The 13,481-nt window shown below is 39.4% G+C and overlaps 2 protein-coding genes and 1 long non-coding RNA gene across 4 annotated transcripts in view; 2 read left to right on the top strand and 1 right to left on the bottom strand.

The window, feature by feature from the left end:
• Nucleotides 1-334: 334 nt before the first annotated feature.
• On the bottom strand, nt 335-7,162 carry LOC114567394 (uncharacterized). The gene is made up of 3 exons (XR_003694169.1): nt 7,086-7,162; nt 3,718-3,775; nt 335-2,538 (listed from the first exon to the last, which is right to left on the bottom strand). It is a non-coding gene; the product is annotated as an uncharacterized LOC114567394 (long non-coding RNA).
• On the top strand, nt 2,840-6,297 carry kcnj15 (potassium inwardly rectifying channel subfamily J member 15). Its single transcript, XM_028596496.1, has 2 exons — nt 2,840-2,868; nt 4,606-6,297. Exon 2 carries the CDS (start codon nt 4,674-4,676, stop codon nt 5,694-5,696), a length of 1,023 nt encoding a protein of 340 aa, XP_028452297.1. The 5' UTR covers nt 2,840-2,868; nt 4,606-4,673; the 3' UTR covers nt 5,697-6,297.
• Nucleotides 7,163-9,044: 1,882 nt separating the features above from the next.
• Nucleotides 9,045-13,481, top strand: part of vps26c (VPS26 endosomal protein sorting factor C) — an 11,332-nt gene continuing 6,895 nt past the window's right edge. The window contains exons 1-4 of one of the 2 annotated variants that reach the window (XM_028595377.1): nt 9,045-9,284; nt 10,336-10,479; nt 12,118-12,267; nt 12,923-13,003. In XM_028595377.1, coding sequence (XP_028451178.1) covers nt 9,228-9,284; nt 10,336-10,479; nt 12,118-12,267; nt 12,923-13,003 — 432 coding nt within the window. In that variant the 5' untranslated portion in view covers nt 9,045-9,227. The remainder of the gene's footprint in view (nt 9,285-10,335; nt 10,480-12,117; nt 12,268-12,922; nt 13,004-13,481) is intronic. The other variant, XM_028595376.1, reaches the window with a different exon arrangement.

Below are 13,481 nucleotides of genomic sequence, written 5' to 3' on the forward strand. Positions count from 1 at the left end.
AGAGAGAGAGAGAGAGAGAGAGAGAGAGAGAGAGAGAGAGAGAGAGAGAGAGAGAGAGAGAGAGAGAGAGAGAGAGAGAGAGAGAGAGAGAGAGAGAGAGAGAGAGAGAGAGAGAGAGAGAGAGAGAGAGAGAGAGAGAGAGAGAGAGAGAGAGAGAGAGAGAGAGAGAGAGAGAGAGAGAGAGAGAGAGAGAGAGAGAGAGAGAGGTTCAGTATATATCTTTTCCACTAGATGGGGGTGTTGGACTCTTTTATAACAGCCATCCGTGGAGACAAGTGACCCTTTTAAAGTTTGGACCCACTGACAAAGAGACGGCCCTTGTTGTAATATTTTATTCCCCGGTGCATATTTTTTACAGTCCGTTAAGATAATATAGAACTTTATAGTCTGTTCACACAGAACATTTCCTTGCATCACCTGCTCTAACAACTGACAGAATAACATATAAACATCTGTAAGGTCACGCTCCTGCAGTTATCAAAAAGACATGACACAATATAAACAAACATCTGACACACCTGTCCCTTGCCATGCACACACACAGACACGCATACGCACAGACGCACAACACACACAGACACCCGCACCCATGCACGCGCACACACATGCTCCTCTTTGATTGGTTAAGCAGTGTTATAGAGTGACTTCAAAACTCTTCAATTCCACAGCATTCCCATATCATTGGCAATTGACAATTAAGAATTTAATAAAAAAAATCCTTCCTATTAACTGTAAGGCCTTAAGATTTTGCCTTAACTTTTGAAATCCCCCTTCAGAGCCCCAGAAAAAGTTTTACAACTGGCTGAGTGGTGGTTCTCACCCCTTTTCAAACACAACTGCTTATCAATAATAATTATAGTTTACATGAAACATTTTATTGATGTGCTCCAAAAATATTTACATTAATGGTGGGCTGCGATCATCTTTCTTTATCCTATTTCTGTATTAGATGACACAACACATTGAAAAAATAACCAATTTATGAACAATTTAAACCTGGAAGATTCAATTCAAAACACTTAATTTGTCCCCAGGGGGCAATTTTCAGAGGCATGTACGGAGTAGTACAGATAATAATGATTTAACAATAATAGTTTAAAAAAAGTTCAATCAATAATGATATTGAACTGTAATTTTACCTAACAGACAGAAAAAGTAATTTAGTTGTATGAATCATGTACCAAGAAAAAAAGAGTTCCTACTGGTTCCTTAAATGTAGATACAGTGAAAGAAAAGAAAAATGGTAGTAACAATTTAGAGAAAAAGTTAAATACATGGCAAGTGTTTCTGGAAATACTGGGGTAGGTACGCAGTATTTACTACGGCTGAAATTCTCAGTCGATTCATACGATTTTGTCCAATAATTAGTTGATTTAATCAACAGATCTGTAAAACTGAGTTTCTCCACAAAGAGTCATGCAAAAGCACTCATAAGTTTCTTGGAAATACAGTAAGTTACACAGCATGTAAAAAACATAAAGAAAATTACCTTTTTTTCACACAAAAAGCGATCTTAGTCGAATAATTGACTAATACTTTCTCTTTTTCTCTAAAAAACCCAATTCTTACATTTAAATACCAGTAAGGCCGGTTAAGTATTTTATGTTACCTTATTCATACGATGAAATTACACTGTAAGATAGTTTCACTGCTTGAAACGGAGAGATTAATGTGTAGGAACAGGAAAAATCAATTTGTGATCTCGTACCTTAGTAACACACACACACACACACACACACACACACCGAGCCTTCGGGAATGGGGGTAATGTTAATGAAGTTAATAACAAAGCTACATTAAGACGTGTGATTCAAGGTCATAAATGTTAACAACCAGTGGTCAAGATTTAAAGAAACATTCAATGTCATAGATAAAAATGGTCACTTGGTGACTTAAACTGACACTTCATTCAGTGCTTGCTTGTTTTAACGTGATGTGTATAATTTGATAGATTTACTTCAAATTACATCCGCTTAAGTTTTTACATAAGTTTTTACTTTGCAACTGACACTTCTGGCTCCTTTTATCACTTCAACTGACATCACAACTTCCTTCAGCACGTCCACTTCAACTCCTTTCAGTGTTGGAGCTTCAACTGACTCTTCGACTTCACTCAGCTCTTTAAACTAACGCATGAATGTCATTCATGTCAACTTAAACTGATTTCTATGTCGTAAGTATTATGATGTGTGATAGATTCACACACTTCAACTGCCACCAATTCTTTTGAGGACTTCACTTCAACTGACATCACAACTTCCTTCGGTGCCTTCACTTTAACTCCATTCAGTGTTGGAAGTTTAACTTATTTAAACGTCATTCACTACTTTAGTACTTCTTTCAGTCGGTCACTTTCATTTTCAGCTGGTACTGTCACACAAAGACATTTCAAAATCAACAAAGAAACAGTTTTAGTTGCAACTTTCAAATTTTTTTTAAATCCTTTTCTAGTTTTCACTTACAGCGTCAGGTCATTTTGATGTACTTATTTTACACCAAAAGGGTCCCAAGATGTCGTCATGGCCTTCAGGTAACTATCTGGAAAGTAAATCTGGGTGTGTTATCTAAATCAGCCATTAAACGTGATCAAAACAAACTAAGTGTTCCCACCTGTGGACAGGTAAGAGGGGGAGGTGGAGGAATTAAAGCCAACCCACATGCAGATCAGACTTTACAGCTCGGCTTTTGTGTCTCATTTCTGTTCGACCCTGAATACGACTGTGCCAAAGTTCAGCGCTCACAACTCAGGACAATAGAAAGAAAGAAGACACTAAACTAGATGTTCTCTAGCAGCTTCATCTTACAGATTGTGTGCGACACGCCTGAGACAGGTGAAGGCCTTGAGACGATTCAAAAGTGCAGCTGGATGTGAGTAGAATACACAGATTTATCAAGGAATCAAAGATTATTTAAAGTTTCAGCGAATGTTCGTCGGGCTCCTGCAATGGTTTACTGAGAGGTTAACTTTCAACTTCTGTCATTGTTTTAACCGTGACACGTAGCGATCTGTGCACATAGTAGACACAGTGGAGGAAGTATTCAGATCCAGTAAAAGTACTAATACCACACTGTAATACAAGTAAAAGTCCTGCATTATGTTACTTCAGTGAAAGTACAAAAGTTGAATCATGAAAATGTATTTGAAGTATTAAAAGAATAAAAATGTCCCCTGTGACTGTTATACTATTATATATTCTCACATTAGATTAGTTGAGCTGGAGCTCATTATAAAACTATTAACTAATGATTATTTTCATTATGGATTCATCTGCTGGTTATTTTCTCCATTAATCGATCGATTGATTGGTTTGTAAAAACAGTGATAATAGTGAGAAATGGCGTCAAAAATACCCAGAGCCCAAAGTGACACCTTCACAAAATTTGTTTTGTCCAACCAACAGTCCAGACCTCAACATTATTACTAATACATTACTATTAATACCATTATTAAAAGGAAAAGGAGCTAATGTGATCAGGGGCGTATCTAGGATTTGAGAACATAGGGGGCTTAGCCCGGACCTCTGTAGGGGGGGGGGGGTCATACCATAACCATATGCAACGTCAGTTTTTTTAAAATAAAATAAAACGCCACTTACAATCATATGAAATGAGAAATGCACTTAATAGTATAAATCAACAGGCAATTTCTAACTTCTTACCCTTCCTTCTGTTTTGGAAATCTAAATTTATAACCAAGAAGTTTGAGTTGTTTTTTACCTCTGTTATTGCTCCTCTTCTCTTCCTGCTGTGATTTGTGTCAATCAGCGCTGACCATCTGCCATCCGCACGCACTCACACACACACACACACACACACACACACACACACACACACACACACACACACACACACACACACACACACACACTCTCTCACACACACACACACACATATAGTTAGTTTAGGGACCTGCATTTATTTTGACAGGCTTTTGTGTTACTGAGACTATCACACATTCACAGGTGTGCTCTCTCTCTTTCTCTCTTTATATACAGTATATCCTTTGTTTTTTAAGATCCATGGCTTTTCAGAAAACACTCTGAGCTGTAGCCTCGAACACCCAAGTCTAACGACGCCACTGAATCTATTTGGCCTCTCTGCTTTAAAAATGACATATTATCAATAGCTACCAATTGATCTTCTTAATTGGTTAATGGACTAATAGTGTGTAAACTGTTGTGTAGGTTAATGTATAGCATGGCTCAACTCATGTACATTGCTGGGGTAAAACCTGTGTTCCGGCGCGTCTCTCGCGCACCAGGTGTCCATCCACTCTCGCTATATATCCATCATCGAGGCTGAAGAAATACAAACAAGCCAAAGAGTTTTTCCACCTGAATAGACAGGTGGTGTAGCCAGACCGTACCCTGGCACTGACTGGCGCTGTGGAGATAGGTCTGGCAATGCAAGACTAGCTAATTTATAACAAAAACACATTTTATAAGCTCTTCATATGTTTTGTGTGCCAATCTGCAAAGTAACTAAAGCTGTCAGATAAATGTAGTGCAGTGAAAGGTATAATATTTCCCTCTGAGATGTAGTAATTTTAAATTACTTGAGTATTTGTACTGTTTATTAATCACCTTTTTTTGTGTCTTTTGTCAGTCCTAACATTGGCGATGCCATACTGAGACCTTAAAAGTCACTATCAGTTTTAATTGACCCAGAACAAGATGGCGACCAGGAAGACTGAGTTCCAGCGAAGGATTGTGTCCAAGGACGGCCACAACAATGTGCGGATCGACAACGTGGAGGGCATGGTGAAGCTGTACCTGCACGACATCTGGACCACCGTGGTGGACATGAAGTGGCGCTACAAACTCACTCTGTTTGCCTCCACCTTTGTCACGACTTGGTTCATCTTCGGGGTCTTTTTTTTCTTAATCAGCATGGGCAACGGAGACTTTGAGCCCGGTCGGAACGCCAACCACACGGTCTGCTTGGTGAACGTGGAGACCCTCACCGGAGCCTTCCTGTTCTCGCTGGAGTCTCAGACCACCATCGGTTATGGGTTTCGTTACATCTCAGAGGAGTGCCCTCTGGCTATCTTCACTCTGGTGGCTCAGCTCGTCATCACCGGCCTGGCAGAGATCTTCATCACCGGGGCCTTCCTGGCCAAACTGGCTCGCCCCAAGAAACGGGCGGAGACCATCAAGTTCAGCCAGTTTGCGGTGATCTGCCGGTTACAGGGAAAGCTGTGTCTGATGGTGAGAGTGGCCAACATGAGGAAGAGCCTTCTGATCCAGTGCCAGCTAACAGGAAAGCTCCTCCACTCCAATGTGACAGAGGAAGGCGAAAAGACACAAATCCACCAGAGCTCTGTGGACTTTCACATGGACTCCACTGCAGAGTGCCCCTTCCTCATCCTTCCGCTCACCTTCTACCACGTTCTGGACGAGCACAGCCCGCTGGCAGGACTCAATGCCGAAAACCTGCACACTCGTGATTTTGAACTGCTGGTGACCCTCAACGCCACCATGGAGTCGACGGCCGCCACGTGCCAGAGCCGCACCTCCTACATCCCTCAGGAGATCCTCTGGGGCTACGAGTTCAAGCCGGTGCTGTTCAGCAGCACAGGCGGCCGTTATGTGGCGGATTTCAACTTTTTCGACAAGGTGCAAGGGAGCAACGATGCAGCCTTCCTCAGTCACAACACAGAGAAGCTCAAACTGGGAGAGGGCTTTAAGAAAGAATAGAGGATGCATGTGCTGTCATTGTGTTGCTCCTGCTTGATGTAAAAGTGATATGTTAGTTTGGCCCTCGACCAGTACACGTTATAGTAGTTATTCCTTTGCATGGTTCGGCTCGACTCGACTCACTTTTGGTACCAGGTGCTTTTCTCTATTTCGTTTTCCACTGTGGATCGTACACTAAGGGGGGCTTAGTGCAGGCGAGATTCTCAACTGACATCTTGCGCATTCATCATTTCATTAACGATGAAATCAGTTTATTAACAATGGAGTATCGTGTTAACTTTCTAGTAGCAGTAGGCCTACACCGTTCAATCCTAGCTATTACCAATTCGGGAACCACAATCTTTCCTGAGTTTCTGAGTTGTTGTTTTCACTTCAGCAGGCGTTTCCGTGAACATGACCGACGTGGTACCAGGAACTTTCCACAAACCAAAAACAAAGATTTGAGTCAAATGGAGCCGTGCCGTGCCTTGCAGTGGAAATGTGCCATTAGTTAGTCCATTATTCAAACACATACTATTTTATTGAATTGGTATACAGTCATTTTAACATTAGAACCCCCATCTCCCTTTGCCACCCTCCCTCCCTTCTCCTCCCTCACACATAGGCCTATAACATCACCCTCTGCCTAAATGAGTAAGGGTTAATGCCCTTCGACGTGTCCATTGTCAAGTATTAATGGACAACAGTGTGCTGCGCAACGCTTAGGATGCCTCCACCGAAGTTCATTAATACCTGACATTGGACACCGTGAAGGGCATTAAACTGCTTATACCATGGCCACTTGCCAAATAACATTTGTTTTTCTAAACAGTAACTCTGTTTCCTTGGTTATGCCTGAGGGTTTGAAAAATACCTGGAACAATCATTCCCATCCCATATGGTTCTTATGCAATACAAACGTTGTTCCCTGCTCCAGTAAATAGGACGGGCCATAGATGACTTGACAGCCTTAGCAACGGGAGACATTTATAGTCCGCTCAGCTCATAGAATTCTTCAGCTCACACAGCTACGAGCCAGAAAGCTAACGCTATGCTAGCAAGATTCAGAGTCAATAACACTGTGTACAGTTGCCAATCAGTAACTGTAATTTGACAATATATTTAACAACAAGACAAGTTAGCTACCCAGCCATGTCATTGTCCCCATAACAATATTTTTACGAACAATTAACCGCCATGTGTACTGTCCGCCGCAGCCTGTAGTAACGTTAGCGACCTGAACCGCGAACGGGATGAGATAACGTTAGCTACTCGTTGAAAAACTAAGTGAGTTTAGAGGAGCAGTGCGACGTACTTTCTGCAGCTCGTGTGTTAGCGCCACCCTGTGGTGTTCATAGGACAAGTCAATGAAGCGCAACACAGTGTTGGAAATAACATGTTCACATTTACCTTTTCTTTTTCTTTGATGTAGTGCAATCATTTAGAACAGTAAGCAGTCGGTTTCACTGGAACTCCTTTAGTAGGTGTCCTTGTCACTTTTTTTATGGACACCCTGCAGCCAATGAGAATTGAGTATTCACACAGACCAAACTAACTATGGCCATTGGTAACATAGACTAGTATTAGGCAAAATGATAGATAAGAGAAGTGAAAACTACATCAAAGCACTTACAGGCTCCTTGTTAACTTGCATTCATGTAGGCAACATTAACCTTAGGCACACATACAAGGTTATTATAATTTTTAATTTTTTATTAGTTTTTATTTTATTTAGTTTTGACTTTCCAATTTCATTTTATTTTAGTTAGTTTTCAGAGTGTGTTTGCTAGTTTCTTTTTCAGAAGGGTTTAGTTTTTATACATTTAGTTGTAGTGTGTTTTTGTCAGGGTCGGGTATAATGACTCAGACGTATGTAGCTACGTATGTATACAAAATACAGGGATGGAAAAATGTGTAGGAATGGCCATGATGTTTTGTGTTCAGTCTTTACGCTACTTTAGTGTCCGATGTGAAGAACTTACAGCACAGCTACATCACCTGGAATGTCAATATTAAGTCCGTTCAATTGTGAACAGTTTTTTTTTTTTACCTGGCAATTCAATTAGTTTTTCTTGAAGGTTTTGGTTTTTATTTGGTTTCAGTTTACTCAAAATATTTTTCACTGCTTATTTTTGTGTTATTTTCAGTTCACTATAATAACGCTGCACACATACATACGCCATGGGTCGCTATATGACAACAAAAAGCCATTATTGTGACAGCAGAAATCAGACACATGATTTCTGGGAATTTTTTTTAGCTTTGTTTGTTATGTTATTAGGATGGACAAACAGTGAAGTATAGTAATTCACTTCTCATGGACTTTAAATGATTTTTGTTTTGTAAATAAATATTTCTTTGAAGTTAAAATGACATTTATTTTGTTGTTGCAAAAATAAATGCCTCCCAGTTTATGCTGGAATAGCATCCAGTAACCCAGTATAGGAATATGTGTTTCAAGAATAGATCGAGTGATGAATGAAAGATAAAACAGGTTCAGCCACCATACAGTCTTGTGTTGGCTTCAGCTTTTGTTGTGGCAACACACTGTGTGCGGCGACTGTATCTGGTAAAAACAATCTTCAAATACAAAACACAACTTATCATTTAGACATAGGGGTCACATTTTGAACTTTAGTTAAAAAATAGCTTAGCTAGAAAATGCATCTCGAGGTTGCAGTCCTAATGTCAGAGCATATAATAAATAAATTGAGATTATATTAGTATTCTTTGTGAACCACATAGGCTATTCAAATATTAAAACACTAATGTCAACAATGTCACCAATGTACAGAACATTTTTTACTTTACAGGTAAAGAGGAATCTTCTGGCATTTAGTGCATTAACCATCAAAAAGTAATTGTGCCTTGGAGTATCTTTAATCTTTAAACTTTTAATCTAAATTATTTTTCTTTAAACTGTATAGTATTTAAGTATTTTAATGTGTCATTTTGGCAGATTATGTGCACATTTTAAAGGGTTGGTTCACCCATATACAAAAAAGAAACAAACATATTTTTTTGCTTGCCTCGATTGATATGTAGTCATGCAGATTGTTTTGGTTATGACTGTATCTGTTTTGAAACATTCACTTTTACCTGTGGGGCTCACCGCCTTGAAAATTACATTTAAAAACCATTGTTAACAGTTGGGAATTGGGAATATTTCTGTATTATAAAGTAGTATTCACAATGAGTGTATTATTCACAGTAAAATAGGACACTGTTTCCCTGGTACAGGGCAGCTACATTTTTTAAACGTTTAAATGTAATCAAGGTTGTTTTTTTTGATCAGGTTGGTATTGTGGAAATGATACTTTTACTCTGAAGTATTCCGTCCAGGAAGTATTTTTGAGTTGAGATGACGCATTTATTTTTGAAAGAACTTGACCGGAAGTCTAGTTGTTGGTTGTTGCTGCTGCCGAGCGGAACACAAACCAGAGAAGAATTAAAGAGGATGTAAACATTAGACGATGTTTGTATGTTTGTATTAACAAAAAGGAGCCTGGGACCATTTCTTTTAAATGTCTGTCTGACGTGCGATAGTCAGAGATGAGCGTCACTTTGGATATAAGACTGAAAAGAGCGAACAAAGTTTACCATGAAGGGGTAAGTAGCTAATGTTGACCACAGTTAGCTTAACGTTAGCTAGCCAGCTAACAAGATGCTTCTATGTGCTGTTTATTTAATGTTACTCTCATAGTGTTTAGCGTAACTGTTAGTAAAAGAGTGTATTTTTTTTAAAGATAATAGTAAGCTAGGTAGTTAGCTAGGAGTCGGCTTCCTCTTCGCACATGACCATCAGCTGATTAGCGGGTTGTTATTACTGAATCTGTCACCCGTCATATTCTGTTCCTCAAGGAGAACAATTCTGACAGTAGAGCTGGGCAATATATTGATATTATATCGATATTGTGATATGAGACTAGATATCGTCTTAGATTTTGGATATCGTAATATCGTAATATGGCACAAGTGTTGTCTTTTCCTGGTTTTAAAGGCTGCATTACAGTAAAGTTGTCATTTTCTGAACTTACCAGACTGTTATTATTTGCCTTTACCCACTTAATCATTATTCATAAAAAATCTCATTTTGTGAAAGCACCAATAGTCAACACTACAATATTGTCTCTGTATCGATATCGAGACATTTGGTCAAAAATATCGAGACATTTGATTTTTTCCATATCGCCCAGCCCTATGTGATAGGTTGATCAATTATCAGCGGTGGAATTTAACTAAGTTCATTTACTCAAGTACAGTTCTGAGGTACTTGTACTTTAATTAAGTATTAAAATGTTATGCTACTTTTTACTTCTACTTAACTACAGTTTGAAAGCAAATATTGTACTTTTTACTTAACTACATTTAGATGACAAGTTACTTGTCATTATGACATTAAAGCGATGAACACGGTAATATAATAAATACATTATTCTGAAATGGGCCATTCCGATTTCAGCATAATAAGTACTTTTACTTTTGTTATTTAAAGTTTAAAAAGCGACAGTTCTGAAATGCTAAATAATAGAATTTTAATCATGTGATAAAACTATAGAAATTCAGCGATTAATTGAAGCGATTAATTGCAATTAATCGTTTGACAGCCCTAATTTTATACTTGAGTAAGATTTTGAATGCGGTGCTGTTCTGTGTGCAGGAAGTGGTGGCCGGTGTCATCCTGCTGGTGTGTAAGGAGGCGCTGCAGCACCATGGCATCTCTCTGAGCATGGAGGGGCTGGTGAACCTGCAGCTCAGCTCCAAGAGCGTCGGCGTCTTCGAGGCTTTCTACAACTCTGTCAAGGTTCGCTTTTTAGGGAGCCTGTTGTAACGTCTGGCCAGAGACTGCAGATGAAAACTTGCCTTTTGGCTAAATTTGGCATATTTACTGACATGTTTAGTAATATGCACTGTCCCTGTCAAATAAAATCCAAGGTAAAGGGGAACTAAAGTCAGTCAGAGGATCTGCAGTCTAAATGGATGATTTCCATCTTAATGATTACATCAAAGCCTCACTGATCCACACAAATACATTAGATTAATCAGCATACAAACAGAATAGCAAAGCAAAGAATCTCTGGTTGTAGCTTCTTAAATGTGATTGTTTTCTATTTTGTCTTCAGTTTTCTATAAGTGTAAACTGAATATTTTTGGGTTTTGGTCAAACAAAACAAGACATCTGAAGACATCACCTTGGGTTCCCTGGGCCACAGGTGATGGACCTTTATAATATAATAATTGGAAATATTATCATATTAATGGCTAATGAAAAATAAATCCTAGTTACAGCCCTTTTTATGCCACTTTATACAGTGGTATGCATAAGTTTACACACCCATGCTTACGTTGACTAAAAAGAGGAATACAAAAATCATCTTTTGGAAATTTATCTTAATGCCTTAATTAAAAAAATGAGGAAAAATCCAACCTTCAAAGACACCAATTTTGTTTGTGAATGAATAATGTATCGTAAATAAATAAATATTCTTCCTTAAAATACAGGGGGCATAAGTAAGTACACCCCCGTCTTAAATTCCCATAGAGGCAGGCAGATGTTTATTTTTAAAGGCCAGTTATTTCATGGATCCAGGATACTATGCATACTGATGAAGTTCCCTTGGCCTTTGGAATTAAAATAGCCCCCCCCCCCACATCATCACATACCCTTCACCATACCTAGAAACTGGCATGGTTTTATGTCGGTTAGCCTAATAGCTGGTTTGATTTGCATTGACATTGATCTTATGGAAAGTACGCCATGCCAATCTTTAGGTATAGTGAAGGGTATGTGATGATGTGGGGGGTATGGTGAAGGGTATGTGATGATGTGGGGGGTATGGTGAAGGGTATGTGATGATGGGGGGGGCTATTTTAATTCCAAAGGCCAAGGGAACTTTATCAGGATGCATAGTATCCTGGATCCATGAAATAACTGGCCTTTAAAAATAAACATCTGCCTGCCTCTATGGGAATTTAACATAGGCGTGTACTTACTTATGCCGCCTGTATTTTAAGGAATTCATCCACAAACAAAATGGTGTCCTTAAAGGTTGGATTTTTCCTCATTTTTTTTAATTAAGGCTTTATATCAATTTCCAAAAGATGATTTTTTTGATTCGCATGGGTGTGTAAACTTATGCACACCACTGTACTTATACTCCACTACAAGTGAAAATGTTGGACTTTTTCTCCACTACATTTGTGTGGTGACTAAAACCCTACATGTACGGGACAAGTATCAGCTGGGGACCTCTAGTAACTTGTAATAATTGTGGAGGTCATCTGTGATCTTAATCCCGTGCGAATCTGCCATGTCAGTAATTTATCAATAAAAAATTTCTTGATATTTGATATTTAAAATGTCTGCACAGCACACAGCAGTCAATAAACTGTTGCTAATATTATTAATATTATCGGACCTCCCTGCCTTCCATGTTTGCAGCCCATCCAGCTGATCAGCAGTAACATCGAAGTGGCCAAGGCAGGAAAGATCCCAGGAGGCAAGACTGAAATCCCCTTTGAGTTCCCTCTGAACACGAAAGGCAACAAAGTGCTGTACGAAACCTACCACGGCGTCTTCGTCAACATTCAGGTGAGTGGGGGGGGTTGAATCTGCTGTCACAAGAGTTCACAAAGAAATGCCTGTTTATGAGCATGTTTAGTCCAGAAAAAGAAAGGACATTGTGTACTGTAATACAGGACAGTGGTCTATATGTTCCAGTCTTTTTACTCACTTTTATATAAACGGAGTAGGACCCAAATTCAACACACCTCTAGTTTAACTCCTTTTCACCTTCTGATATATCGGGGGAAACTTTGCACTCATACAGATCAGTAACCTGATGCTCCAGATGGTCTGTTACACAGAACCATTTGAGAAGCCGTCATTGGAAACTGTTTGGAAAAGGACAGGCACTTTCAAAAAAATTCCTGGCAGGTGATTGGATAAAGCATCTGTCTATCACTTCTGCCATTGTTGTTTCACTGAAGGCTTGTATCATGTGGATGCGCAGACAGTGTTGTTGTCATTAATTAGAATTCCTCATGGGGGCGACAGAGACTACGCACTATAGCTTTAGAGAATGAATAGAAATGTAAAAAAAGAAGCTGCGCGGCAATTGAACGTTGATTGATTACAATATCACAATCATAAAAGCAGCTTGAACTATTCGGTACAGCCCTTGTACAAATAGTTGTGGTACATTTCAACTTCCTGTCAGTGAATGGTCCTTTTGTCTTCTTCTCAGTACACGCTCCGCTGTGACATGAAGCGCCCCCTGCTGGCCAAAGACCTGACCAGGAACTGTGAGTTCATCGTGCACTGTCAGGTGAGTGAGACGCATTTCATTTAGATAAACTACTGCGGTGATGTGAATAAGACGCTCTAAAGCTGTAAGACAGGTTAGTGTTGTTTGAACCGAGGTTTAAACCATTGTACTATTTACAGTACATTACCATTACAAACTGTGTTTAGATCAGTGGTGGGATTTACTCAAGTACTTGTACGTGTATCTTTTCAATTTTACTCAGGTCTCTTATGATAATTACTTAAGCTTGAGGCCCTGACACACCAACCCGGTTGCCGACCGTCAGTCTTGCTGATCAGTCGGCTCCCCGAGGTCCAAAAAGTGCCTCGGAACGCACCGGAGCGACGCCGACATTAGCGTATGTTCTGCTCGTGCGTAAGACGTAATGTATTGTCACCCCAAAAAATGAAAACCGGAAATGACGAACGCGTCACGTGGGTCTGGCTTCTCCAGCCAGTAGTAATGGCGGCTTTTTCGAAATACGATCTCGTATTTTACG

This window comes from Perca flavescens, chromosome 13, assembly GCF_004354835.1.
Source record: "Perca flavescens isolate YP-PL-M2 chromosome 13, PFLA_1.0, whole genome shotgun sequence".
In the NCBI taxonomy this organism is placed as follows: Eukaryota; Metazoa; Chordata; class Actinopteri; order Perciformes; family Percidae; genus Perca; species Perca flavescens.

Bases quoted from the DNA above. Each gene is read 5' to 3' on its own strand.
- kcnj15 (XM_028596496.1), top strand. From the start codon at position 4,674: ATGGCGACCAGGAAGACTGAGTTCCAGCGAAGGATTGTGTCCAAGGAC.